The sequence below is a fragment of the Notolepis coatsorum genome, assembly GCF_963971535.1.
Source record: "Notolepis coatsorum genome assembly, chromosome: 7".
Taxonomy (NCBI): Eukaryota; Metazoa; Chordata; class Actinopteri; order Aulopiformes; family Paralepididae; genus Notolepis; species Notolepis coatsorum.
Genome location: NC_140171.1, coordinates 118,532,227 through 118,559,792, shown reverse-complemented (window position 1 = coordinate 118,559,792; position 27,566 = coordinate 118,532,227). Strand labels below are relative to the sequence as shown.

The following is a 27,566-nucleotide window of genomic DNA, read 5'->3' as shown; positions in this document are numbered from 1 at the left end:
TGTGTGTGTGCGCATATGTGTGTGTGTATATGTGTGTGTATATGTATATGTGTATGTGTATGTGTGTGTGTGTGTGTGTGTGTGCCTTACCCTCCTTGCCCAGCAGGTAAGAGTAGAAACAGACGTGGTTGATGCTGAGGTACAGCCAGCCCTGGCGCGGCACGCGGCTCTTCCAGTAGCTGCAGGAGTAGTAGTTGACCAGCTTCTCCTCCTCAGGCATGCAGAACAGCTTGCGGAACTTGGCGATGGCCTCCTTGAACTTGTCCGTGTCATCGTCCTCCTTCACCTCCTGGTTCTTGTTGTACTCTGCTATGATGCCCTGTGGCATGTAAACATTGCAAATGCAGTAGACACTTGCTCAATTGACCATATTCACATTTAACAGGAAATTGTTGGCAAGTGCAGTCTAAATAGAGCTCTTTAGTCTTTAAATGGTGTGCTGACCTCAATGCTGACCGCATTTCAATTACAGATTGGACGTAGGGGTGGACGGTATAAACGGTATACGGTATAAATGGTATGAATTTGTGCTACGGTATGGATTTTGACTATACCTTCATACCTTGTGACCGGTAGACTAGAGCAGCTAGTCACAGCAGTAGCAATGACGTTAACGTTACTTGACAATTCACTCGACGTTTGCAGTGGTCGTTGCATAGTGTTTAATTGTACTGAGTTTTTCTCCACTTGCTCACGGACCTTGCCATATAGTTTTTGCATTTCAATTTGGCTAAGGAGGCTGAGAGGAGACTTGCTTTAGCGCAGCAATGTTCTAACGTGACTCCGCGGCACCAGTTTCATTAGTGAGGAAAGGGGGGGGGGGGTATATTGACGAGGCTTGACAACAGAGGTTCAAAGATAACTTCACATTTATTGGCTATTCATTCTTGATTTTATGATTGTAGTAGTTTATGTTGAGTTTATCACAGGGATAATAACCCAAATCTATTATAAATTTCCTTCAAGAATAACATATTTAACTAATAACCGCTCTGGTTTCCATTTGGGCTATGGGATCTTTGTGTCAAGACTCTGCATGCACTTTGCATACACAATAAAAACGCAATATGCAATCAATCTGACTGCCGCGTGAGAAACAGGACTTTGTTGTGACTGAACAGAAATAAATCCCATTTGATTTCTATGTATTTAATAGATATGTTATTATCCCGTTGATGACACGATTTGTGTGTGTGTGTGTACGTGTGTATTCATTATTTTGGCATCCACATAAATAGGGTTTCTAAGCTACATACAATGCACCAAATAACCACATTTTAAGTTTTAAAGTTGAACTCCACAATGAAAAGTGTGTCTTTCTTCAGTAATCTTCTTCAATCTTATAATTTGTATTCAGTAAAAAAAAAGGGGGGGGAATTTGATTATTTCCTTGAAATATAAAAAACGAATTGTTTCACTCACTGACGACATGATGTTACAACAAACCATGCCAGTGTCCACCACAAAATACTAAAGATTACGCCACAACCATTACCATCCCTATGGTAACATCAAATACACTACATGCAACACCTACTAGAGCAACTTCTTCATTCAAATAATTTTTTTTGCCACAGCAAATGTCAGTAGTTACCTGCACTTTGCCCTTGACAAAGGTACTGATGTCATTCTCGTTCTCAAAGATGGAGAGGGTCTGCAGGAGGTTGTGCTCCAGCCACTCCCAGTGCTCTGTGATCTTCTTCCGGGAGGTTCCTGGAGGAGGAGGAGGAGGAGGAGGAGGAGGAGGAGGAGGAGGAGGAGGAGGAGGAGGAGGAGGAGGAGGAGGAGGAGGAGGAGGGAGTGGAAGGGAAAAAGAGGGTATGATTGAGACTTTACAATGAGCTACTATGCTATATCCCTACTATGCTAAGTCCCAAAAGTGAAGTGCAACATGCTTCAGCAAAGTCTCGAATAAGAGGACTTCAGTGCTCAACAGCAGAGGATAGTACATATAAGCAAGCTTTTCATCTGGAGGGGGGCCATAGTTTCCACGGTTTGGCCCAGGAGAGGTGGTCTTGAATGTTGTAGGGTCGTTGTGCGTGGGATAGGGTGCTTGGTGACATGGGAGGTAGCGGGCTTGGCTCGGTGGGGGGGGGGGGGGGGGCGGGGCGGGGTACCACCCCTCGCTCCTCTACTGAGCCTGGCCCAATTCAATTCAAGGGACCCGTGTCGCTGAGTGCTCGGCCCCGCATGGGACGGACCTGGAATGTGGGAAGCCCTATTTCTAGGGGTGGATGGCGGGGTCCCTCTTATGGGGGTATTAGCGGCTGAACGCAGCCATATTAATTCAAGGGGCCCATGTCTGTATACTGTTGTGTTATTGATGTTATTGTAGGTATTGTCTGAGTGTTGTATGTCTGTAAATGTGAATACAAATTAAGTAAAACGTTTTTTTAAATTAAAAACAATAATAACCACGCTGACGAGGGAGCTCCAGTAGCTCACCACGTACCGCGAGTGCTATTTCAGCGCCGTGGACAACCGCGCTTGCGCGGATCTGGGGCTGAGCGCGTTCGAATCCCGGACGGCAGCCGTGCCTTTCCCAGAGTGTCTTTCCCCCCATCTGAACCCTTTCAGCCTGCTTCTGTCGGTCGAACTTGACCAAGTATGAATGCGACGAAAAAGCGATAAACGCTAAAAAGAACCAGCTGACTGGTCAAAGTTTTAAAAAAAAATAACCACGCTGACCATAGCTAGCAGAGTAGACAATAATAAACATGGGTGAGGGGTCGACGTCTACTTTGAATAAACATAGGTCAGGATTAAAGACCTACTGTAGTCCCGGCAGTCCTAGTAAACTACAGACCCATCTCAAACCTCCCCTTCCTTTCCAAGGTCCTGGAAAAAGCAGCAGCTGCACAGCTCCAGGACCATCTCCAACGCAATAATATCACAGAGAAGATCCAGTCTGGCTTCCGCACCGCCCACAGCACTGAAACAGCACTCGTCAGGGTCACCAACAACCCGTTGATGGCGGCTGATGCTGGCTCCCCTTCACCCCTCATCCTGCTTGATCTAACCGCAGCCTTCGACACCATTGACCATCAAATCCTCCTCAACAGTCTACTCTCCATTGGACTCTCTGACTCCACCCTCAACTGGTTCCAATCCTACCTCTCCGACAGAACCGAGTACGTCTCCATGGGAGGAAAAAAATCCCGGACCCTCCCTGTCACCTGTGGTGTCCCCCAAGGTTCCGTCCTCGGCCCAGTCCTCTTTACCCTCTACCTGCTCCCCCTCGACCGTCATCAGCCAGCATGGAATCTCTTTCCATTGCTACGCTGATGACACACAACTGTACATTAAAACAGACTCTCCCCCCTCTGCAGCCCTGCCATCACCACCCCCATCATCTGAAGCCCTGCCATCATCATCCACCCTCACTTCCTGCCTGGAGGAGATAAAAGTCGTGGATGAAATCAAACTTCCTACAGTTAAACAGCTCAAAAACAGAAGCCATCCTCATTGGTACCTCCCACCAGGTCCAATCTTCCCCCATCACCAGCATTTCCTTCTCCGGCCATGACCTTCCCCTCTCATCCACCGTCACCAACCTTGGTGTAAAAATTTACCATGACCCCCACCTAAATTTCAAGACCCACATCAAACACATTTGAAAAACCTCCTTTTTCCACCTCAGGAACATTTAAAAAAATCCGTCCCACACTCACCCTCCCAGATGCTGAAAAACTGGTCCACGCCTTTGTCTCCTCCAGGCTGGATTACTGTAACGCACTTCTCATCGGGATTCCTAGCAAGAGTCTCCAGAGGCTCCAATACATTCAGAACAGCGCTGCTAGGATCCTGATGAGTGCGTAAACACGACCACATCACACCCATCCTCCACTCACTTGACTGGCTTCCCATCACCACCCAAACTGAAATATCCCTTCTGACCCATCAATGCATCCATGGAAATGCCCCCCGCCCCCCTACCTCCAAAGATCTCCTCACCCGAGAACCCTCCACCCGTAACCTCCGCTCCGTCAACACAAACCGCCTCCTTCCCCCCAGGACCAAGCTCTGCACCATGGGCGACCGGGCCATCTGCACGGCTGCTCCTCGCCTATGGAATGCCGTCCCTGACTACCTCAGAGCACCACAGACCACCGTTTCCTTTAAAAGAGGACTTAAAAAACATACCTCTTCACGAAAGCCTTCCCTTAGTTTTAACCTTTTTGTCTGTTTTTACTCTGTAGCACTCTGAGATTTGGTTTCCAAATATAGAGTGCACTATAAATCGAATGTATTATTATTATTACTGTGAATAAACATGGGTCAGGAGTCAAGACCTACTGTGAATAAACATGGGTCAGGAGTCGAGACCTAATGTGAATAATAATAATAATAATTCATTGTATTTATAAAGCGCTTCTCAGGAACCCGAAATCGCTGACATTAGGTGGGGAAAACAGAAAACAAAGAAACAAAAGGAACATAAGACCACAGGGGAAACAGGGAGAACAGCATGATACACAGATAACATGAGGCCACAGTAACAAAGATCAAAACAGGTTGGAGGGGGGGGGGGGGGTTAAGGTTGGGGAAGGTTGAAGGCTAGGGCGAACAGGTGGGTTTTGAGGCGGGATTTGAAGGTGGAGAGTGTGGGGGAGTCTCTGATGGTCTGAGGGAGGGAGTTCCAGAGTCGAGGTGCAGTGCGTGAGACGGCCCGATCACCAACGTTTTTGAGCTTCAATGTCAGACCTTGCAATCAAAAGTTAGGGGGCGCACTGAAATTATGGCAAGGGTTATTAGCCCCCTAACTTTTGATTGCAAAGTCTGACATTGACCCCCTTTTCAGGAGTTGACCTAGAGCCCACCAAGGTCATGCATATCAAGTCAGACCTTGCAATACACTGTAAGGCACTGTAAGGCTACTGTCCTGCCTCACTTCCAGTGATGAAGCTAAGCTATGCTAACGGAGCGTCTATTCCCAAAGCTAAAATGCACGCACAGAGACAAAAAAGGTATGTATCTTCTTGTCTAACTCCAGGGAAGATGTTAAATAAGCAAATTTCCCAAAATGTTGGAGTTCCCCTTTAAGTGTATCTATAGTGTATACTGGACTGTATAGGACTCTGAAGCTATGTATCCCCCACCCTGTATCCCCCCCCCAGGATGCTTTGACACCCGAATTTCCCCAAGGGGATTAATAAAGGATCATCTTATCTTACTCAATAATGACCCTGCCAATGCTGTAAGGAGCTCTTTAGCCTAAATGAAGACTAATCTAGACAGCCATGCTCTGCACTCTAACCATTTAACGCCGTGGTTGACTACAAGCCACATCACTAGGGATGGGTACCGAATTCGGTACTTTTGAGGTACCGAACCGAAACACGTCGGTACTACCGAGTATCGATTCAAGTGAGATACCAAAAAAAAAAAAAAAAAAATTAAATTACTTTTCATGTCAACATTCACACGCACAATATATGCTTACCTAGGATTTGACTTGATTCAACAACAAAGCAGTCGGAGCAATGGCAAGCCGAAAACTGTCGAAATTGTAGTTATTTGAAGGTTGGATTTTTTTTCACGACTGAGGTAGGTAAATTAAATTTCTTGAGACTAAAGTACAGAAAAAAGGTACCGTTGGGTACCGGTATCGATTCACAGGTACCGGTACCGTATCGGTTCAAATGTGAAAAGGTACCCATCCCTACACATCACTACTGGCTGATAGCAAACAGCTTTCTTTAGAAGCATACTCACAGATGTGTAACTAGACCCAAAATTCTTTGTCCAAAAGATACTAATTTAGCGGTAACAACTGACTGAGCCCAACGCAACTACCCACATTCAAAAGAAGGGGAAACTTACTGGCAGGTTTGATCAGCCCACTTCCACACCCTTCAACTAAATCAAAATGTCATACAACCAACTGCACCCCCTGCTACCACCTCCCCCCTGATTCCCCAGCGGCACTCTTCACAGTCTGTGAAGAGGATCAGCTCTTTCCCCAGTGGTACCGACAGTGTCTGTGAAGAGGATCAGCTCTTTCAGAGGGTCAGGAAGGCACCGGGCCCAGACGGCATGTCGCCCTCCTGTCAGAAAGTCTGCGCTGACCAGCTGGCACCGATCTTCACACGGATCTTCAACAGAACACTTGAGCTGTGTGAAGTCCCCTCCTGCTTCAAACACTCTACTATCATCCTGGTCCCCAAGAAACCCTCAATCACTCTGTTTTTTTTTATTTTTTACGGGGCTTTTGAGGTGATGAAATCACTGCGCCCAGGCAGCAGTGGTTCGGCAAAAAAAATTCGGAGTATATATCTGCTTAGAAAATTAAAATGTCAAATTATACTTTTTTGATGTGGTAAATACACAGGTCACAACATGTTTACAGGAACATTTTTAGAGTTGTATTTGAAGTGTATTTCGTGACTGTGGGGAACTAGGCTACACTGGCACACCTACTTCCAGTGAATGACGCTAAGCTAGACTAATGGTGCGGCTGTTCCCTAAGCCTAATCCATGCACAGAGAAGAAAAGGGTATGTATCTGCTTGTCTAACTCCAGGGTAGATGGCAAATAAGCTAATTTCCCAAAAAGTTGGTGTGTTCCTACTTCCTTTAACTTGGGACTGCACTACATCCTGCAACACCTGGACTCCCAAGGGACATACGCAAGGATCCCGTTTATGGACTTCAGCTCACACCATCATCCCAAAACTCCTCCTCACCAAACTCCCCCAGCTCACTGTGCCGGCCTCCACCTGCCAGTGGATCACAAACTTCCTGACAGACAGGAAGCGGCAGGTGAGGCCGATCAGTCAGCGCTGGTGCCCCTCAGAGATGTGTGCTCTCCCTGCTGCTCTTCTCCCTAAACACCAACGACTGCACCTCAGTTGAACCGTGTTCCAACTCCTGAAACTTGCAGATGACGCAACGCGGCCTCGGCCTCACGAGAGACGGAGAGGAGTCTGGCTACAGACGGGAGGTGGAACAGCTGGTTGCAACAACATGCTCAAAGGTGTGGAGACGAGAGTGGAGTTCAGAAAGAGATCTATTCTGTACAACTTCAGAGTCAGGAAACAGGCTGGGGAAATCACTGCAGACCCCTCACACCCTGGACATAATCTGTTCCGACTTCTCTCCTCTGGTAGACGCTACAGACATTACTATTATTACCTCTTCTGCATGTACCTCTCCTCCCCCATTCTGCGATGACACCTGAATTTCCCAAGGGGATTAATAAAGGAACACTCTTCCCTCCTTGCTTTATTTGTATCCTGTTTCCAGCTCACAGGAATGGTTTCACCTGTATACACTGTATATATTATAGTTATCCCTTGTGTATATATCTGAAGATTGTTGTGCTGTTATTCTCAGACCCTCACCTGCACCTTTGTTTACACTGTTTATGAGTTAATTATATTGTTTACACAGTTAATTTTTTCCTCATATCTTTATATTCAGATCAAATTGTATTGCCTATATTTATGTTTTTCTACTATTACCCTGCCCATACCTGTACCTCCCCCATACCACTATGATGCCCGAATTTCCCCAAGGCGATCTTTGTGTAAGTAATACCAAGAGCGACTAAGCCAGAGTAAAAATTCCTTGCATGTGTAAACACACTTCTTTTACACTATTCTGATGATCAAGTTTGAATATGTCCTCCAGTGATGTCATCAAAGGACACAGAATCCTTGTGTGGTGATCATTACAGCTCAATGAAATGGAGATGAAAGAAATAGTGATCACTATCCCCATCACTTCATTGAGCTGTAATTAACACAAGGATTCTGTGTCCTCAGATGACATCACTGTGTAGGACATATTCAAACTCATTGGGCCTCATGCATGAAGCGATATAAGAACAGATTTCGTTCTTAAGAGTTAAGAGTAGCATTTATTCTTATTTTGTTCTTACCTGGGATTCAGCATTGTTTTCTTATTGTTGCTTTTCTCTCAGGCAAGACCAAATTCTAAGAGTGGTCGAGAGCACTCTTACCCATATTAAGAAAATGTTACCCAATTATTATTTTTTTATTTAAAAATCATACCATTGGTTAATTGCCCCCAAATACGACTTTAAAAATACAGAACCTTTCAATTATTATTATTATTATAACTTATTGCGTGCGTTCTGTCTGAAATGGATTATATATTGCAGTTAGAACAGTTATGCTCTGGCCGCCCAGGCCATTGATTGATTGAAGATTTTATTAACAGATTGCAGAATGGGTACAATACAGTACGGCTCAATACACACAATTGTTAAGGGGATGCAGACCAGAGAAAAACTTTCGTCTTGTTTACATCAGGGTCCCCCATTTTCAATTCATAATGAAATTTTATGACATACACAACATACAGATATACAGATATATCATGACATTTATGACATACAGATATACAGTACTGTATACGTAGCAGAGAACGCATATTTAGAGATAGTCTATATCAGTGGTTCCCAAACTTCTTGTTTATGCGGACCACTAGATTGTTATTGTGGACCACCTCGTATGCAAAGGGTAAATAATAAATAAATAAATAAACAACCGACTCTGACTCGCGTCGCGGGCACTGCGTTCCGTTCTCAGAATGGATTTGAGAGAGATGTGCCAACCAGTCTGACTTGGAGCACGCACTGTACTATATATGCGCACTGCCAGTCAGGCTTATATGCGGAGATATTCAGACTCTAGATCTATTTGCAGAGCCAGATGAGTGGCTGCTTAACCTTTAAGTATTTCCCAACCTACTGTGCTATTGGCTCTTGAATCGTTCAGTATTGACAAAGCCTGCTTTGCTGGAACGATTCATTTTGCATGTACTGTATATATACAGTACGTGTGCGCGCACTGCGGGAGGTGGCCAAAAGCGTGCAACTACTATTATATTACTACTATATTAATACAGTCTATTCCACTATATAGCTATAGGTGCTGTATGATGATTGACAATACATTTGATTACTATCTAATTTTGATCCATCGCAAAGTGCTCCAGCGCTTGAATACGGCCGGGGGATCCGCTCATACAATGCAGACCCAAGTTCGCACACAGCTCTCGTATTATAATGAGCCCGCGAGGCGTGTCTCTGTATGCAAATGACTTGCGCGAGAACACGCATTCCCGTTTAGAATGAGTGGGATTCAAGGGCGGTCGGGTGCGCTCGTCACCAATGCAAGAGGCTGCGGTCTCGACTCCCGGAGTCAGCATTGCCTGCGGCTTTGGCCGATCGTCATACTAACTCGTTTGGCTGAGTTAGCGGGAGGGAAGTCGTGGGTGGTAATCTGCCGTTGTGGACAGCGACGCCTACAGGTCAGGTCTGGGCGCCTGCTCAGCGAAAGGCAGGAAGTGGTGAAGGAAGCGTGACCTCCCACGCGTTACACTTCACCAATGAGAGCCGCTGGCTGTCTCCGCATGTGTCGGAGGAAGCATGTGGTAGACTTCAGGGTTCCCTTGTACCGACCAGTAGGGGGAACATGCGCACAACGACCAGGTAGGGGAGGGGGGGAATTGGCATATCGACTAAATTGGGATGGGGAGAAAAAGCATAGAAAATCAGGCGGAGAAAAAGATTTAAAAAAAAGAATGAGTGGGATTCATCATTCAAAAAACCTGGGTAAGAACAGATTTGGACTTTAAGAACGGCTTGATAAATGTGGCGGTGGCTTTTCTTATTGTTCTCTTAACAGACAGGTAAGCAAGAATATAAGAAAAATAATAAGAGTATTGTTGAATGAGGCCCATTCATCATAATTGTCTTTATTTGCCCTTAAAGTAAACGCATGGGCAAACGAATGCAGACACTCACAGTTCATGTTCTGTACTTTCTTGATTCAAAATGATAAACAATGTCTCTCATATTAACAACTGTACTGTTACTTAGCAGGTTCCTTTCACTGCTCAGGTCATGAACTGTTAAATAAAACATCTGCCTTTCACAAACCCTGTGTGCTGTGCATGATTGCCTACAACAACCCACGTGCAAATATTCATGTGAATGCATGCAAACCTAAACATGCAAAAACCATATAGTAGCCTATCCAACAATATAGCGCACGCGCACGGTACACGCACTACAATGCACATGTTGGTGCAGAGGCTTTTTGGCAAACAGCGCTGACATCATTCCACAGCCTGCTGGCAGAGTATAGATGAAGACACAAAGAAATGCAACCTTTTCACTCAAGTCTCTCCAGTTACCTTCCTGTCAATCTGCACACATTACTACCACAGATTATCTCTCCCCCCCCCCCCCCCCACACACACACATTAGCTCTGCAGATGAACACAGATGAGCACTTGCATACATGATGTGGTTTGTCGGACATAATGGAGTATGATGATGACCTCACTGTCTAAGGCAGCAGATGTGTCATAGACACTCTAGAGTGGACCCCCCCCCCCTCCATTCCCTAATGAACTCAAGACATTACCCCCCGCCCCATTTCCTAATGAACTCAAGACATTACCCCCCGCTCCCCGATATTGATCTATATCAAGCCCTGCCCTCAATATAAAAAAAGAGGGGCTTGAGATTAAAGCATCGATTCCCTGTATCCATCTCTATATTTGTGCACTTTTGAGAGGGTTGATATAATGCATGATGTAATGCATACGGCGGCCAACAGGGGGCTCATCAGGATGCGAGAACATGGTGTGTAATGTGGTTGGTGGGATTCAGACAGAGAGGTAAAAATAGTCTGTCTGCACACAGATGGGACGGGAGAGCAGTGAGCACAGCTTGAAATGGCTGTGAACGAGGGGGTAATAGAGTAATGGTGACATGTTAATAAATAATAAAAGTACTATATTAATATTCACAATTGTTTATAGTGCATTGTAAGTGTGGTTATGGTTCATAATCCTCGGTCAAGACCTAAATGATGGCAGCTTCTAAATGATTTAGCAAAGAAACATAGAACATGGGACTTCCTGGTTAAATAAAGGTTAAAAAAAAATTATGTAATTATATTTGAAAGAACCCCTGATGGCTCACACACTATTATAGCACATTCATATCTGTTCTACTGGCTTAAATAAAGCGGTACCTCTCTAAGTCTCTGACCACAGCCGTTATCTCAGAAAAACAACTCTTTTATTGCCCTTCCCTCCTTAAACCTCATTCTCCCTCCAGGTCACACATCCCACGCCTTCAATTGACACGGTTCTCCTTCACCCAACAACTATTAAGTGTTATTATAACTTATAAGAGAAGGTTACCCCCAATCAAGTATGGCTCAAGATGATATAATTCTATGGTGAATTCTCGCTAAAGGAGCTACGTACCATGCGCGATGATCCAGTATACTAGAGAGTCAGGCGTCTGGTACAGGATCCTGTACGGGGCCACTCGAGCACTGGAGTCCAGGACTACATCCAGGGTCCCCACCAACAGACCTGTGAAACGAGCACAAAACACTTATTAACCCTTTCACTACCACACTGCAGAAGGTTAACCCTTTCACTAGTACCACACAACCGTCTGTAATGTGATAGTGAAAGGGTTAAGGCTAGGGGTGTAACGATGCATCGATTAATCAAAATGCATCGATTCTAATGTGTTAGAATCGATGCATCGATTTGAATATGTTTGAATCTATTATAATCGAAATTGAAACTTTTTTTTTCTTTTTAGGTTTTGTTTTGTGTGTGTATTGTTTTTATTGACCTATAGTCCATTCATGCTGAGTGAATCAGTTCCCCCAGCCACATTTGTGTATTCAATTTTTTTTGGGGAATTAACTGATCGAAAATTTATAGAAAATTAATAGAATCGAATCGTGGTCAAATGAAGAGATTTCATGATGCATTGAATCGTTGCCTGAATAATCGTAATCGAAATTAATCGTTGTGAGGTTGCATCGTTACACCCCTAGTTAAGGCAAGACATGTTTATTTTATATAGTACATTTCATACCTAGAGGAAATTCAAAATGCTTTACATAAACTATTTAAAAAGAACACAATGAGAAAGAGGAAAAGATTGAAACAGCATAAAAAAGCAATTATCAGTGGGCTGCATTCACAATAATTACATTTCAAGTAAAGGCAATGGTGAACATAAATGTTTTAGACTGTTTGAAAATAGTCAAGAGTTTGGGCAGATCTGGAATTATACCTCTTAAAAAAGTGGTTTTCTGACAACTGGTTATCTTTTATTTTGCTATGGCTTCTGGATGTCATGCAATACTCTCTTTTCCCTGCATAGGGATTCAAATTGGGTTCCAGTAGTCTTGTTTTTCACCCAAAAAGGTTACTGTGTGTAATAATAAGAGAGCCTCTAATCCACAAACCACCATGGAAGAACTAGAGGCAGATTCCGTAGGATGTCGATGTTTTTTAGGGCTGACCTTCGAAAAGAAAATTGGAATTCGAAGCAGAGATTCGATTTAAATTCGAAGCTTCGACATCAAAAAATATATATATTAATAAATAGTCTTTTATAATTTTTTTTTATGTTGTGGGACTTGTACAGCACTTTGTTCAACTTTGTCAGTGCTGTAAAGTTTAAACCTTTTTAAATCTTAGACAAACAAAACACTTTGCTTTCATGAAATATTGTAAGCAGTCATTTGAGGCTTTATAAAAGCAGCACAATGAACACAAATCTGTCAGTGCCGAGTCCAACCTCATCTTAAATAACAAACGGCATTGCTTGTTGTAGTTAACAAAGAGGCAGAGTTGATTTTCATATTCGAATCCCATGCCCATCGAACAAAGCTTCGAAGCTTCAAAGTTATGCCGATGATACTCAACTCTTCCTCTCCTTCCCTCCCTCAGATATCCACGTCTCTGAGCGGATCTCGGCCTGTCTGTCCGACATCTCCGCCTGGATGACGACCAACCACCTCAAACTGAACCTAAGCAAAACAGAATTGCTCCACCTGCCAGCCAAATCCTCCCCCCTGACCGACCTCTCCATCACAGTCGAGAATGCAGCTGTGACCGCGTCCCCGACCACCAAGAACCTTGGTGTTATCCTTGACGACCAGTTGAACTTCTCTGCTCACATCGCAGCGACAACCAGAACCTGCAGATTCCTCCTGAGCAACGTCAGAAGGATACGCCCCTTCCTGACAAAAGAAGCCACCCAACTCCTCGTCCAATCAACAGTCATCTCCCGCCTCGACTACTGCAACGCACTGCTAGCTGGCCTCCCGGCCACTGCCACCAAGCCTCTTCAACTCATTCAAAACGCAGCGGCCCGCCTGATATCAAACCTACCGAAGTCGGCCCATGTCACCCCACTTCTTAGGGACCTGCACTGGCTCCCCATTGCTGCACGTATCCGCTTCAAGGCCCTCGACCTAGCATACCGTGCAGCAAAGGGAACCGCTCCCGCCTACCTCCGGTCAATGGTCTCTAACTACACACCCTCAAGACCCCTACGCTCTGCATCTTCTGGCCGCCTCAGACCTACTCCTATCCAAGCTCCCGGAGGGTCATCAAAGAGAAGCCGCCTATTCTCAGTCCTTGCCCCACAATGGTGGAATGAACTACCCATCCCAGTTAGGACAGCCGAATCCCGTCCAATCTTTCGCCGTCGACTAAAGACTCACTTCTTAAACCACTATCTGAAATGATTAAAAAAAAAATAAATAAAAAAAAATCAAACCCTGACTAACCTTACTGTCATGCACTTGTCCTAATAAACTAACCTACACTGTAACACGCAACACTTGATGAACATTGTTACTCAGCTGATAGAGTTGTACCCTTCTTTCTGTCTTGTCGTACAGAACTTGTAAGTCGCTTTGGATAAAAGCGTCAGCTAAATGACTAAATGTAAATGTAAATGTAAAGTATTTAAGACAGCCCTAATGCTTTTATTACGAAACTCCATCTCTTTGAAAAATGTGGGTTCCCTATGCTTGTTTTTTTTTATTATTCTTTATTTCAGTCTCCTTTTGTGTTTTCTGTTTGTAACTATGTGTTTATTTGTATGCTGCTGTCTGCCTGTCTTGACCAGGTCGCCCTTGGAAAAGATTCATCTCAATACGATTTTCCTGGTTAACCTTTTAATCGCCAAGGAAGAGTTAACACGTCATTCTCCGCCATGCGTAATCTGCCAATGACGCCGTAACACGTCATTGAGATCAATATTTCAAAAATCTGTGATGGCAATCATATTTCAACCGCGGAGACTTGAGATCTCCTGTTGATCTCCTCTCAACTCTCCTGTTGATCTCCTCTCAACTCTCCAACGGTTCAAGAGCGCCATCTGGTGGCCGATCGGCGGATCGCCCAAACAGCAAACCGGAAACCGAAAGTGGTGCTCATCCAAATTCGGTCCGGCCACTCGCTATAGCTCCCGGGGCTCCATCTCGACACACTGGATAATCAATCGCTCGCCCTAACTCAATAAACAACGTTATTTGGACGTATATAGTATTATACAACCTGGAAATGGTTCATCTAGATCAACATCCCATAATAGAAAAATGTCTACTCCAAGCTGATCGCCCAACGGCCCGAGGAGACTGGGGTAAGTTTCAGCGTTTATTATTACCGTGTTCGATACAAACTGCTCTGATGATCATATCACCCACACTACATGAATCATCCAACGTTGGCCACGGAATTATAAACGACCCCCCCCCCCCCATCCGGTCAACATCAGATGATGAGTAGTAACTTCTAGAAGCACGTACAATTGAAATTTTTTATCTGGCGCCGATCGCTATCAAACTGTATTTGATCATCAATATAATGCATTTAGGGCTATAAATCACGTTCTGCAGAATGCTGCAGAAAACGATAAAAACATATTATACTTTAGAGTAGACCATATTTTAGTATGAATATGTGAATGAAAAAGTAGAACGTGGCTACATCCTAAACGATAGATACTTGACATTGAATGGGCCATAGTAATGTCAATTTAGCAATACAATTTAAAAAGTTATAGCCCTGCAAAGAAGGGGAACATCTCCATAGACTTTCAACAGTGGCAGATAGGGGTATATGATCAGAATAATCCCTGGCAGATAAAGGGTTAAACAAAAAGGTAAACACATAACAAATGTACACCATTACCACAAAAGCCTCTGCGAATCCCAGTGAATAAGAGCTGGGGGAATAATGGACAAAGACATCCTATACAACTTTTTTAAAATATCAAGAACCTTTATCTCGACTCACAAGGACGGAAAAGAAACAGCTCATTCAGCTAGAAAAGTTAGAGGGCGAAACAAATCATGACTCCTCTCTCTCCCTCTAAACATTATGTTCAAACACACAGACAATAAAGGGGGTTACTGTTAAAAAGCCCTTTTAGGTCGAGTCGCAACCATCAGTGGCCATGTGAGACGTCAGACAGATTAGGTGCAGTGATCCCTTCTTGAGGCCATTTTCTCATGCTTCATTTGAGAGCCCAGGGCCAGGGGCCGAGGCAAACCGAACAACAGGAAGTGTGTGAATTAAAAGGGAAACTGTCACGAATCCCAATTGTACCTTCCAGTATGTACTTGTTTTTACCCTCCAGTATGCACTTGTTTACCTCTTTGTTTAAAAGGGTCTGAGGCCTCTGATATCGGTACAAGGTGTTTGCAATCAACAATGTGAGTGTGATCAAGGCTCCGAGTGAGACTAAATGGGATTAGACGGGTAGCAGCTGTGGATTTCCTGACCGTGTACTGTGTGGTGGCTTGAAGTCGGTCCGAATAGGTGGAGATCAGATATCCGGCGTCCACTCTGTGTGTGACTGATCAATCGATGAGCTGAGAAGGTGAGTGAGGAGAGTCATCGGAGATAAAGGACGACGGGCCTATTAATCTAATGAATGACGCAAGAAGGACAGACACATAATAGAGCAGCGTAATGCATCTTAAGGTTCCAATAACGCCCTCTTATCGTACATAACAGCTGCACACCTCAAGGCGAAATAGAGCAACAGAGAAGGGAAAAAAAGAAAGGAAAAAAACTGTAAAGACTAAGAGAGAACGTAGATATTGAATTCTAGATATAGAATATTCTGGTTTTAAATGACAAACACTGAGATTTCCATAAATGTTTGAGTAGAAATTATGACGATCCTGGTTCAGGTACAGACTACAGATATAGATTACTGTTGACAACTCCACCAGCTGCTGTGAATACCGTTCCGCGTGAACGCCGCCGGAGGCAGTGTCCTACGGGGAGGCGGACATGTTGTTTTTTGATGCTCATCATGGGGCGCATGTGTATGTAGTATGAGTCACACACACAAACGGAAAGAGAGTGAGCAAGAAGACTGGAGAGAGAGAGAGAGAGAGAGAGAGAGAGAGAGAGAGAGAGAGAGAGAGAGAGAGAGAGAGAGAGAGAGAGAGAGACAAAGGCAAAGAGACAGAGACAGAGACAAAGACAAAGACGGAGAGAGGCAGAGAGAGAGAGGCAGAACCCTATATGATCCAGACCCGGCCCCTGTGATCCGTATCCATCTGACTTCCGTGCAGAATGTCTGCGCCAGGGGTGGGACAGCTCTCGTCTTCAACTAGCTCCACTAATGATCTCTGGCTGTATTCACAGGTTTTTTTGGTGTATGAGTCCTCCATGTGCTCCCCCTCCTCTTTACCATGTGTGTATAGTAGTTAAACAGTAGATTAAAACCCAACAGACAAAAACCTCGTAATACAGATATATGAATTATTCATTTCATCAAGGTTACAACTTCTACAAAACTAAATAGCTTGATTGGAGAGAAAAGGCTTGAGGAAAATAACTTGACTTATGTGCAATAAAGTTCATTCGTCACCATTTCCTGTCCTAATAAAACCAGAGCTAATGAGGCTTTGTTGTCTTCTACTGGCGAGACAAACAACTGGTTGTGGATACAAATAAATAAATAAAAAAGGGTAGTTTCCCGGTTGTGGATAAAAATAAATAAATAAAAAAAAGGGTAGTTTCCCCGTTTGTGTCTCAGTGTCACAAGGAGGAACCAGTTGTTCCTGAACCAGTAATCGGCCTGCCGGGCGAACAGGCACCGGTGACTCGGTAGGACGTGACAGCTGTGGACGTCAAAGAGAAGTGCCAAGAGAACGTCAGCTCATTGTCCTGGAAATATTGAGTGAATCAGGAAAGCAACTATGTGCTATCTATCTCCAAAGCTTTCCCACTCAAATTGGGAGCTGAATCCTCCGAACAATATGGAAATAACCATCACAGAAAACAAGCATCACAAGCAACACTCTTTATTCAATGAAAATACTGTATCAATAGTTCATCAGAACACTAGCCATGATTCCTTAAGATATTTTGGAACATTGTCCTACACCCAAACCCACTACACCCAAACCCACCTGATCTAGTGCATTGTCCTACACCCAAACCCACTACACCCAAACCCACCTGATCTAGTGCATTGTCCTACACCCAAACCCACTACACCCAAACCCACCTGATCTAGTGCATTGTCCTACACCCAAACCCACTACACCCAAACCCACCTGATCTAGTGCAGTGTCCTACACCCAAACCCACTACACCCAAACCCACCTGATCTAGTGCATTGTCCTACACCCAAACCCACCTGATCTAGTGCATTGTCCTACACCCAAACCCACCTGATCTAGTGCAGTGTCCTACACCCAAACCCACTACACCCAAACCCACCTGATCTAGTGCATTGATTGTCCTACACCCAAACCCACCTGATCTAGTGCATTGATTGTCCTACACCCAAACCCACCTGATCTAGTGCATTTTGTAATTAACTGTCAAGTGATAGAACTTCATGACTAATTCTGCATGTGAATCAATGTAACAAGGTTAAGAATGTGGTGTTTAACATACATGGTCACATGGTGCTGGTGAGCGGAGCATTCGTGGTTTGACGCTGCCGGAGGACAGGTGCCGAGCGCAGAGTGCCTACTACTAACCTGGTGACCATGGTTACATGAAGACTCCAGGCTGAGGTTTAACACTACTAACCTGGTGACCACGGTTACATGAAGACTCCAGGCTGAGGTTTAACACTACTAACCTGGTGACCATGGTTACATGAAGACTCCAGGCTGAGGTTTAACACTACTAACCTGGTGACCATGGTTACATGAAGACTCCAGGCTGAGGTTTAACACTACTAACCTGGTGACCACGGTTACATGAAGCCTCCAGGCTGAGGTTTAACACTACTAACCTGGTGACCATGGTTACATGAAGACTCCAGGCTGAGGTTTAACACTACTAACCTGGTGACCACGGTTACATGAAGCCTCCAGGCTTAGGTTTAACACTACTAACCTGGTGACCATGGTTACATGAAGACTCCAGGCTGAGGTTTAACACTACTAACCTGGTGACCACGGTTACATGAAGACTCCAGGCTGAGGTTTAACACAGGAAACACTGGTATTGAACACTCACACTTCCTCACTAGGGATGGGTACCGAATTCGGTACTTTTGAGGTACCGAACCGAAACACGTCGGTACTACCGAGTATCGAATCAAGTGAGAAACCGGAAAAAAAATAAAAAATAAATAAAAAAAAATATTTTTTATAATTTTTTTTTTTACTTTTTTTTTTTTTTTTTTACTTTTTTCTTTTCATGTCAACGTTCACACGCACAATATATGCTTACCTAGGATTTGACTTGATTCAACAACAAAGCAGTCGGAGCAATGACAAGCCGAAAACTGTCGAAATTGTAGTTATTTGAAGTTTGGATTTTTTTTTACGACTGAGGTAGGTAAATAAAATTTCGACAGTTTTCGGCTTGTCATTGCTCCGACTGCTTTGTTGTTGAATCAAGTCAAATCCTAGGTAAGCATATATTGTGCGTGTGAACGTTGACATGAAAAGAAAAAAGTAAATTTTTTTTTTTTTTTTTTTTTTTTTTTAGAGTACCGAAAAAAGGTACCGTTGGGTACCGGTATCGATTCACAGGTACCGGTACCGGTATCGGTTCAAATGTGAAAGGTACCCATCCCTATTCCTCACACCTTCTCTATAGAAAACCAAACACGGAGAGGGTGTGAGAGTGAGATGCTCTGAGAATGACATCTTTGTTAACTCAATGGACGCCACGCAGTTAAGCATCTGTGTACTTACCACGCCAAGCTCTAAGAGATGGGAATAAGTGGCAGTGTTTGCAGGGCTATAACTATATTCTAGCTATGGTGTAACTGAGGGGTACAATTCCCTGACTGTATGGTTAGATATGATACTTACTACCACTACCTCTTGTACTTTAGACTCTGGCCACCCAGTACTAGGTATGAATATGTTGAACACTCCCACCTGATAAACGGATCCAACACAAATGTACCAAATCGAAAGTTTGAGTTTTAATACATAGCAAAAGGTATGTACAACGATCACTTAATTACATTTATGATTTGAAATAGTATGCACTTTTATGGCAAATGAGTATTCGTAGGTAGATCAATATCGAATGTCCAATCTCTGATTGCGCAGGAAGCAAATATACAACCTGGAATATTTAGGGAACAATAGCAATGATACTTGAATGATTATATAGCTGGATACACTAGGGGAAGGTTCCGACTGCTTGTAGGACAGCTGGAGGGGGGGGGGTTAGAGAGTCACTGGCTGGATCCCGTCTGGCCGAGGGTATCTTGGGAAAGTCCACAGTTGTGCGACACGGTGCCCAACGATCCTCGATCCACAGATGAATGCAGTTGGACCCTCTGTGGCCGGCGTCCTCCGGTCCACGACGGAGAGACGTGAGGCGACCTCACTGTGCAGAGCGCCGTCTCACCTGTCGTCCTCTCCGGGGGGGGTATTTCCAACACACCGCAGTGTTGGCCTTTATCCATAGAATAATCAAAGTACTCAAAGCATAATCCAAGCCGGGGAAGGCTAGCCGTCGTCGGTAGAATAATCCAATATACAGGTCCACTCGCTCTTTGGCCTGGAGCTCCTCGGGTGCAGCTTCACGTGGGGTCAACCACCCTGGATAAGCGTCCAGCTGATGCCCGAAACGATGGGGGTGCTGATTACTATAGAACTCTTACCGCACGAGGCACTATATATGAATAGACTATTATTAGCTTAATAGAATACGTCCAACTCGACGATATAGTGCCAAATATGACTATTCAAATATTAATATACACAATGTCTCAATGCCGATACTGGGCCGAATTGGCCTTACTGCCCACACGTGGTTCGCGGGGAGGCTTTTGCGTCTGTCACTCTGTTGGAGGGTAAGGAACTGGACTAAAAGAAAGCTCTACTTTAATAGCGCAGTATATATACGCACTATGAACAAATAGTACCATTAGTGGTGCGGTAGACATATTCCTACGCGGAACTAGGACTTGTCCATACATGTTGAGCGGTACGATTGAACCTGGTCTGAGGGGTATGGCGACCTGGCACCAAGGTCTCGTCCAATGGTAGAATGGAGACTATTATGGGATGTTCAGTAGACTAGAAGGGATATTCAATGCATATTGTACAAGGAATATACAAGGAATATCAGGGGATATACAAATACAATTAAATATATATATATAAATAAATATATATATTCGGTTTAATCTGATCCTTCAGAACATATGGATACAATACTATTGCGCATTTGACATCGACTATCATGCAATATGTGTTAAAGAAATAATTTTCTCATCCATACATTCCCGTTTTATACCGTGAGTATATATATGAGTATAGTTTTAGAGTTATCCTGTCTAATCCCAGAAAACGACGCTATGCAGCAATACGTACATTTCACTAAAAACGTTGCAGTTTCTCGCCTGTACATGCTACTATTTCTAAATCAAATCTATATTATCGGTATTATGTTTCATCATGAATGCATGCAAGGGTGGGGGGGGGGGGGGGGGGTCGTTTTTTGATGCTTCAATCATCACCAACGGCATACGTTGTGGAGTAACGTTACACACATGTTGTGATCGAGGTGAAGTCATGGTCGGATCACAGCAGGATTGATATCATATAGCCCTTACCTTCACTAGGATGTACCCCAAAAAGAATATTCCAATTATCTTATCGCAAGTCCCAGTATTGGTGTCAATCGTGTCGCCAACATAATCCGCCACACATCATGCATCAGGAGCATTTCACGCTTCTCAATCCGATCGGGACAACCGCTCCATTTGCCCGACAATGAAAAGTCTGACCGGAGACTTTTGATCGACGCACAGGCCAAGATATAATGTTTCAAAGGGTGCTCGATACTGCCACCTGGGTGGATGCGGCCGGTATTGCACTTTGGAATTCTCAGGATGATTCCCCTTGTTAACCCCGAGTTCATGTGCCTGTAATGAATGGAAATATTGAATAAAAGAAATAACAATGAAAACCCGACTATACTCTGGTCTGGCACTGAGCGGTTGGCGAGTTAACCCGACTTTACTCGGGTCTGGCACTGATTGAGTTAAGCATTTATTTTTCTCAGGGAGAAAAAAAATAAAAATATTCAGTGTGCTGCGACATCATACTGGCATCAGGGAACAGGAGGCATGTTGTTTACAATAATATAATGTCCCAAGTACTGTATATTTGCACAGGATAGACTTAGGTTAGCTATATATATTGTACCAGGACTATATTTCTATTCTTATTATCCTGGCTTGTTTGGATTCCTCTCCTGTGCTTCGTTCCCTTGGCCGTTGCCGCTTTGACAACCGAATTTCCCTACGGGTATTAATAAAGGTTTATCTTATCTTATCCATCTCATCTCTCTATAGTCCAGCATCGTGAGCTCAACAATAAGACACGCTTACATTACACTTAACCGTCCAACCGTGAGTTCCTATTCACTTGTGTTGTGTATGGGAGGGTGGGGGAGAGAGGCAGAGCAGCAACACAGTGGCCTGTAGCCAAGGAGAAGCAATGGTGACAGACAGCCATGTGATGCTTTGTGCTTCTCCAACCACAGAGAAGTGGAGACACAATCAAGACTTTAGATGAAAACAGCTCGGCAACTCTGAAGCCACACTGTTTTTTTACACCCACGGGCAAAAGCGCAAAAGGGGCTATTATAGCAGCTCACATGTGCGTCTGTCTATAAATGGCAATAACTCGAAACATTCCTCATCCTATTTGGCTCAGAAACTATTGACAACATAGGTCAGCAGTCAGCCAAGGCCCTTGTGGCAGAATAGTAAACGCCCTCCCCCATCCATTCACCCTTCACCTCTCACCTGAACCCCCCCCTATCTCCTAACTGACCCCCCCCCTTCCTCCCCCTAACTGACCCCAGTCATCACCCACATAATAAACCTCTCCATAAAACAGGGATACGTGCCCAAAGACTTCAAAATTGCGCAAAAAAGGCAGCAAATTAGATGCAGGCAACTACCGCCCTGTTTCTATTTCTATTTCTAAAATGTCTACGAACAGGTCGAAAAGTACCTTGCGGGAAAAAAAGCTGATCTACGAATTCCAATCTGGCTTCAGACAATCCCACTCCACTGACACATGCCTCCTCTATTTGAACAACCACATCAAACAAGAGGTGAACGTGGGCAAATACTGCAGCATGGTCATGCTGGACCTTCAAAAGGCTCCATTCTGATTGACAAGCTGAATTGATAAGATTTTATCGATACGATTCAATTATCGATTCTGCTTATCGATCAGATTCTTTATCGATTCCCTTGTCGATTCCTGATACATTTATAATTTAAATAAATAAATTGGAAATGCAACAGAACTAAGCTGGTTAGAATAACAACATGCAACTTGACATTTCTGATTGTCATTTATTGTTGAGCCCCCATGTCAGAAAAATACAAAAACTGTAAAAAATGAATTAACTATACACTTAAATAAAATAATGTATTTGAGAACAAATTTAATCTATTGAACTGTAGTTGCATTCAATGCAATGAGCATGGCTATTTAGCTAGCTAGCAGCTAACGTTACTTTACCATGTAAATTAATGACTAGGATGCAAAGCACTTTCAGTTTTCACTGCACACACAAAAAGGTCGCAATATCGAGCCCTTTAGGTTTTCCTAGTCAAGGAATCAAATAGTCTGCTATGGCTGCATGCGTGGCGCTAACGTTATTGTTTTTAAATGAGCAACTGTCGGAAAAATATGGCATCGATAAGAGGAATCGATAGTCACAGAGGCATGCGATTCCAGGAATCTGACAATTAGGAACCGGTTCCCAATCGATTCCGATTCTCATCCCTAATGGAGACGCAGAAAAAAGCTACCAAATCCATTCCGAGACAATTCCGAGACTGACTAGCATCGCGCGTAACAAGTCTCAGGGCTAGATCCACAAAGAATGGATTGCACGGTGCTAATTCCACACTTACAATTCATTATGAATTGAAAATGGGGGACCCTGATGTAAACAAGACGAAAGTCTTTCTTTCTCTGGTCTGCATTCCCTTAACAATTGTGTGTATTGAGCCGTACTGTATTGTACCCATTCTGCAATCTGTTAATAAAATGTTCATTCAATCAATCACCTTGTTAATATTTATTTACCTAATTTATGTGCAATCGTTTCATTTCAGCTCAGTGTAGAGAAATGCACCAATACTAACAACCGCCTTACTGCGCGAGTCTATGACGACACCACGTATCCGTGACACGCGCGCCCCGTGAAAACACTAGTGGTTTTGGGGGCCTACCACCCCCCCTGAAAAAAATCCTATGGGAAACACTGGTGGGTGACAATATTGTCACAAGGAAAGATGAAATTACCTACCTGGGTTACATCCTAGAGGCAAATATTTCCTGTGACAAAATGGCAACCAATGTAATCAAAAAAGTCAACCAACTAACAAGATTCTTGTACCGGATCTCCTCTCTGGTAAACAAGAATACCCTGAAGACTCTAACAGGAGCACTCATTCAATTGTACTACTGTACGACTATGCTTGCGCCTCATGGTACCAAAGCACCTCAAAAGCCCTAAAAACAAGTACAAACATCACAAAAGAAACTGGTCAGACTACTGCTTGACCTTACTCCTAAAACCCACCTCACCCCTGCCCATTTTGACAACCTAGGATGGCTTGGAGTAGACGACAGAGTACAGCAACTTGCAATGGGCCTGGTCTACAAGATACACTACACCACTAAGATACCCATGTACATGTCGAAATACTTCCCTGGTCAGTGAATTCCACGACCACAGCACCAGAGGGAGTTCCACAAATCATGTTCAACCCATATTTTCGGCTCAACCAAGGGACTAAACACACATTTCGCAAATATGCCACAACAATGTGGAACGCCCTACCCACAGCCGTAAAATAATGTGAATCCCTACCCTCCTTCAAAACCACTCTCAAAGAGCACCTACGGGATGCTGTAATTCGACACTGGCCACGGTAAATGTCCAGTTATGTTAGGACGATTTTCAAAAAATTAAAAAAATTCCAAATATATATATTTTTTATCTTTTTTGAATCCCCTTTTATTTTACAAAAGTGGTGGTGAAAGTTAGATTTGCACTTTATTAATCCCAATAGGGAAATTCATTCTCGTTTGATTATCAAGAGGCACCTTTTATTGGTTTTAAGTGAAGTTTGGTGAAAAAGCTAGTTATTGCACGATGTCCAGACGAAGACGGATCCGATCTTTTTTGTTTTCATTTCGTTTATTTTAAAAAAAGTTTTCCGTAAAAATGAAATCATCAAGAAATAAGTGCGGGCCGGGCGGCTACGTGGCGTAGTGGGCAAGGCGCTCGCCACGAAATGCTGGAGACGCTGGGCTCGTCAGTTCGAGCCCAGCGCTCCACATTTGCTTTCAGTTTAGCTGGTCGTCCGTACTAATACACATTGGCCGTATTAGGGGGTGGGAAACTGATGGGTGGGGATCGGGCGTTGTGGACAGCGACTCCTACAGGTCGGTTGGAGCGCCTGCGCAGTAGAATCAGGACGTGTCGGGGGCAGCGTGAGCCTCCCACGCGTTACTCCTCGCCACTGAGAGATCGAGCTGCGCAGGTGAAAAGATGCGACTGTTGTTACCTCAAGTACCGGAGGGGACTTGTGCTATGTATGACTTAGTCCACATTGCAGCCGGCTTGTGGGAGGCAAGAAACAGCGTCCGTGACAGGGGAGGGTTGAATTGGATGATACGAAATTGGGATGGGAGAAAATATAGAAAATGGGAGAAAAAGTGGATAAAAAAAAAAGAAATAAGTGCGGGCCACAAATGTACAAAATAAATGTATTTCCCGTTTTAGACGTCGCTCTTTTATTTTGAAACCCCCCCGACCGGAAGTGTTATCGTTGTTTTCGCTAGCGGAGTAACTTGTGTCGTCCGATTGTGTACTTTTGAGCTGACGCTAGTTTCCAAAGGATATGAGACACACTGCGGCGCAAATGGAGCTACATGAGGAGGAGGAGGAAGAGCTGCTGATCGGCAGGAGAGAGTGAGCCCGTCAAAGCCGTATATAATATAATAGCCCCGTGGTGCGGTCGGAGGCAGCTCGAAATACCTGTTGTATTAAATTAATTGATTCGACTAGCTCCACCCGTGCATTGTAAACAATGAATGATGTTACTGTGTGTTGTAGCTATGTTAATAAATTCTGAATGGCATTAACGTTAGTTGGGTAACGTTATGTTAGTGCTAATGTTGATAGCATTGAATAGCATCAACGCTAGCTGGCTGGCTACAACAATTTCTCACAAGATGGCATCGAAAAATCTCAACACCAGCCATGGGAATACTATTTACTAAATTATGGAGGCTTTTTAAATCGTCAAGGTAAGAGAGGTTTTGTCATGATCAACTGAAGGTGTATGCTATGGAACAGTCTATGTGCTTGGCTACTTAGCTATCTTATTTGGGTTTTTCAGAAAAAAGGCCTGCTATGTGACGCTAATCTCTAGCGTGTATTTCATCACAGTAGCCTCCCGGTCTTTAACACTTTAACTGCCGAGGTTAAATTCATGATATACCATCCCTTGCCAGCTCTATTTGTCTATGGAGAAGTTCCCCTTCTTTGCAGGGCTATACCTTTTTAAATTCTATTGCTAGATTGCCATTATTAGGGCCCATTCAATGTCCTATATGTATTGTTCAGGGTGTATGAACGTTAAACTTTTTCATTCACATATTCATACTAAAATATGGTCTAAAGTATAAGTATGTTTTCATCTCTTTCTGCAGCTTTCTCCAGAACGTGATTTATAGCCCCAAATGCATTATATTGATGATGAAATACAGTTTGATAGCGATCTGTGCCAGATAATAAATTTCAACTGGATGTGGTTCTGGAAGTTACTACATGTCATCTGATGTTGACCGGATGGGCGAGGGGGCGTTTATAATTCCGTTATACCATTCATCTAATGTGGGTCATATGTTCATCATAGCAGTTTATATCGAACACGGTAATACTACACGCTAAAACTCACCCCAGTCTCCTCGGGCCGTTGGGCGATCAGCGTGGAGTAGACAGTTTTCCATTATGGGATGTCGAAATACCCAATCTATTTCCAGGTTGTATAATAGTATATACGTCCAAATCATGTTGTTTTTTCGAGTTATTTCCACCGATCGATGTTCACTGTGTGAAGACTGAGTCTCTCTAACATTAGCGAGTGCCCGGACCACATATGGAGTGAGTCCTGCCGGGTTAAAGGTTGACATCCGGTTTCGATCTGCCGATCGGCCACCAGATGGCGCTCTTGAACCGCTAGAGGATTGAGAGGAGATCAGAACTGTGTGTCAAGGCTGCAGAGGGGAAATATGATTCCGATCACAGATTTTTGAAATATTGATATCAAAGACGAGTTACGGCGTCCGCGGCAACTTGAGCGTTTTCGGCAGTTAAAGTGTTAATAAAAACTTCTAGCCAGGACATATAAGACATATGTATCATGTTTCTTTTTTGTTGGCTGGGTTTGCACATGCGGATTAAGGGAGATGTCAATCTGTTGTTGACGGTGGGGCAGTACATTTAGCTGTAAAAGCCAGATCAAGCTCATAGCTTCTGTAACACGAACGCAACTACTCTGTACGATGCCATTGTTGTTGTTGATGTTGGCTGAGTTTGCACATGCGGGTTAAGGGAGAGGTGGGCTATCACGTCATCAGTTCAGGAAAAGACGGCAACGTAAGGGGGGCGTCTTCAGATTTGCCCACTCTGGGAGCCGGTCTCAGAAAATAGCGTATTCGGGCTCCCAGAACGCAGTTCCGTGTGGATGAAAGGTGCATACGATAAAATACTTTGACTGATACGACCGAAATCGGTTTTGTCTGGACATGGCCTTAATCCCAATAGGGACATTAATCTTTGTTTGATCAAGAGTAACCTTTTATATATATATTATATATATTTAAAAAAAAAATTAAGTGAAGATTGGTGAAAGTTAGGTTTGCACTTCAATCCCAATAGGGAAATTCATCTTGGTTTGATCATTTTTGTGTCAAATAAAAACAAAGCTTATTTGAATGATTTCCTTGGCGTTTCTAGTTTTTAAGAGAAAAAAATCGATTAAAATTGTAAATCGAATGTGGTGTGGAAAATTCTGAGATTTTATTTTTAGGCCATATCGCCCAGCCCTACCCTGACGTAAACAAGACGAAAGTCTTTCTCTGGTCTGCATCCCCTTAACAATTGTGTGTATTGAGCCATACTGTATTGTACCCATTCTGCAATCTGTTAATAAAGTTTTAAATCAATCAATCCTACCTCACCTTTCACCTCTCA

General features: G+C 43.7%; 1 protein-coding gene across 2 annotated transcripts in view; it reads right to left on the bottom strand.

The window, feature by feature from the left end:
- Positions 1-27,566, bottom strand: part of tbc1d9 (TBC1 domain family, member 9 (with GRAM domain)) — a 78,581-nt gene that overhangs the window by 38,452 nt on the left and 12,563 nt on the right. For both annotated transcript variants that reach the window (XM_084319198.1, XM_084319199.1), the window contains exons 2-4: positions 11,253-11,363; positions 1,595-1,713; positions 91-319 (exon numbers count right to left, since the gene is read on the bottom strand). In XM_084319198.1, the coding sequence (XP_084175324.1) occupies positions 91-319; positions 1,595-1,713; positions 11,253-11,363 (459 nt within the window). The remainder of the gene's footprint in view (positions 1-90; positions 320-1,594; positions 1,714-11,252; positions 11,364-27,566) is intronic.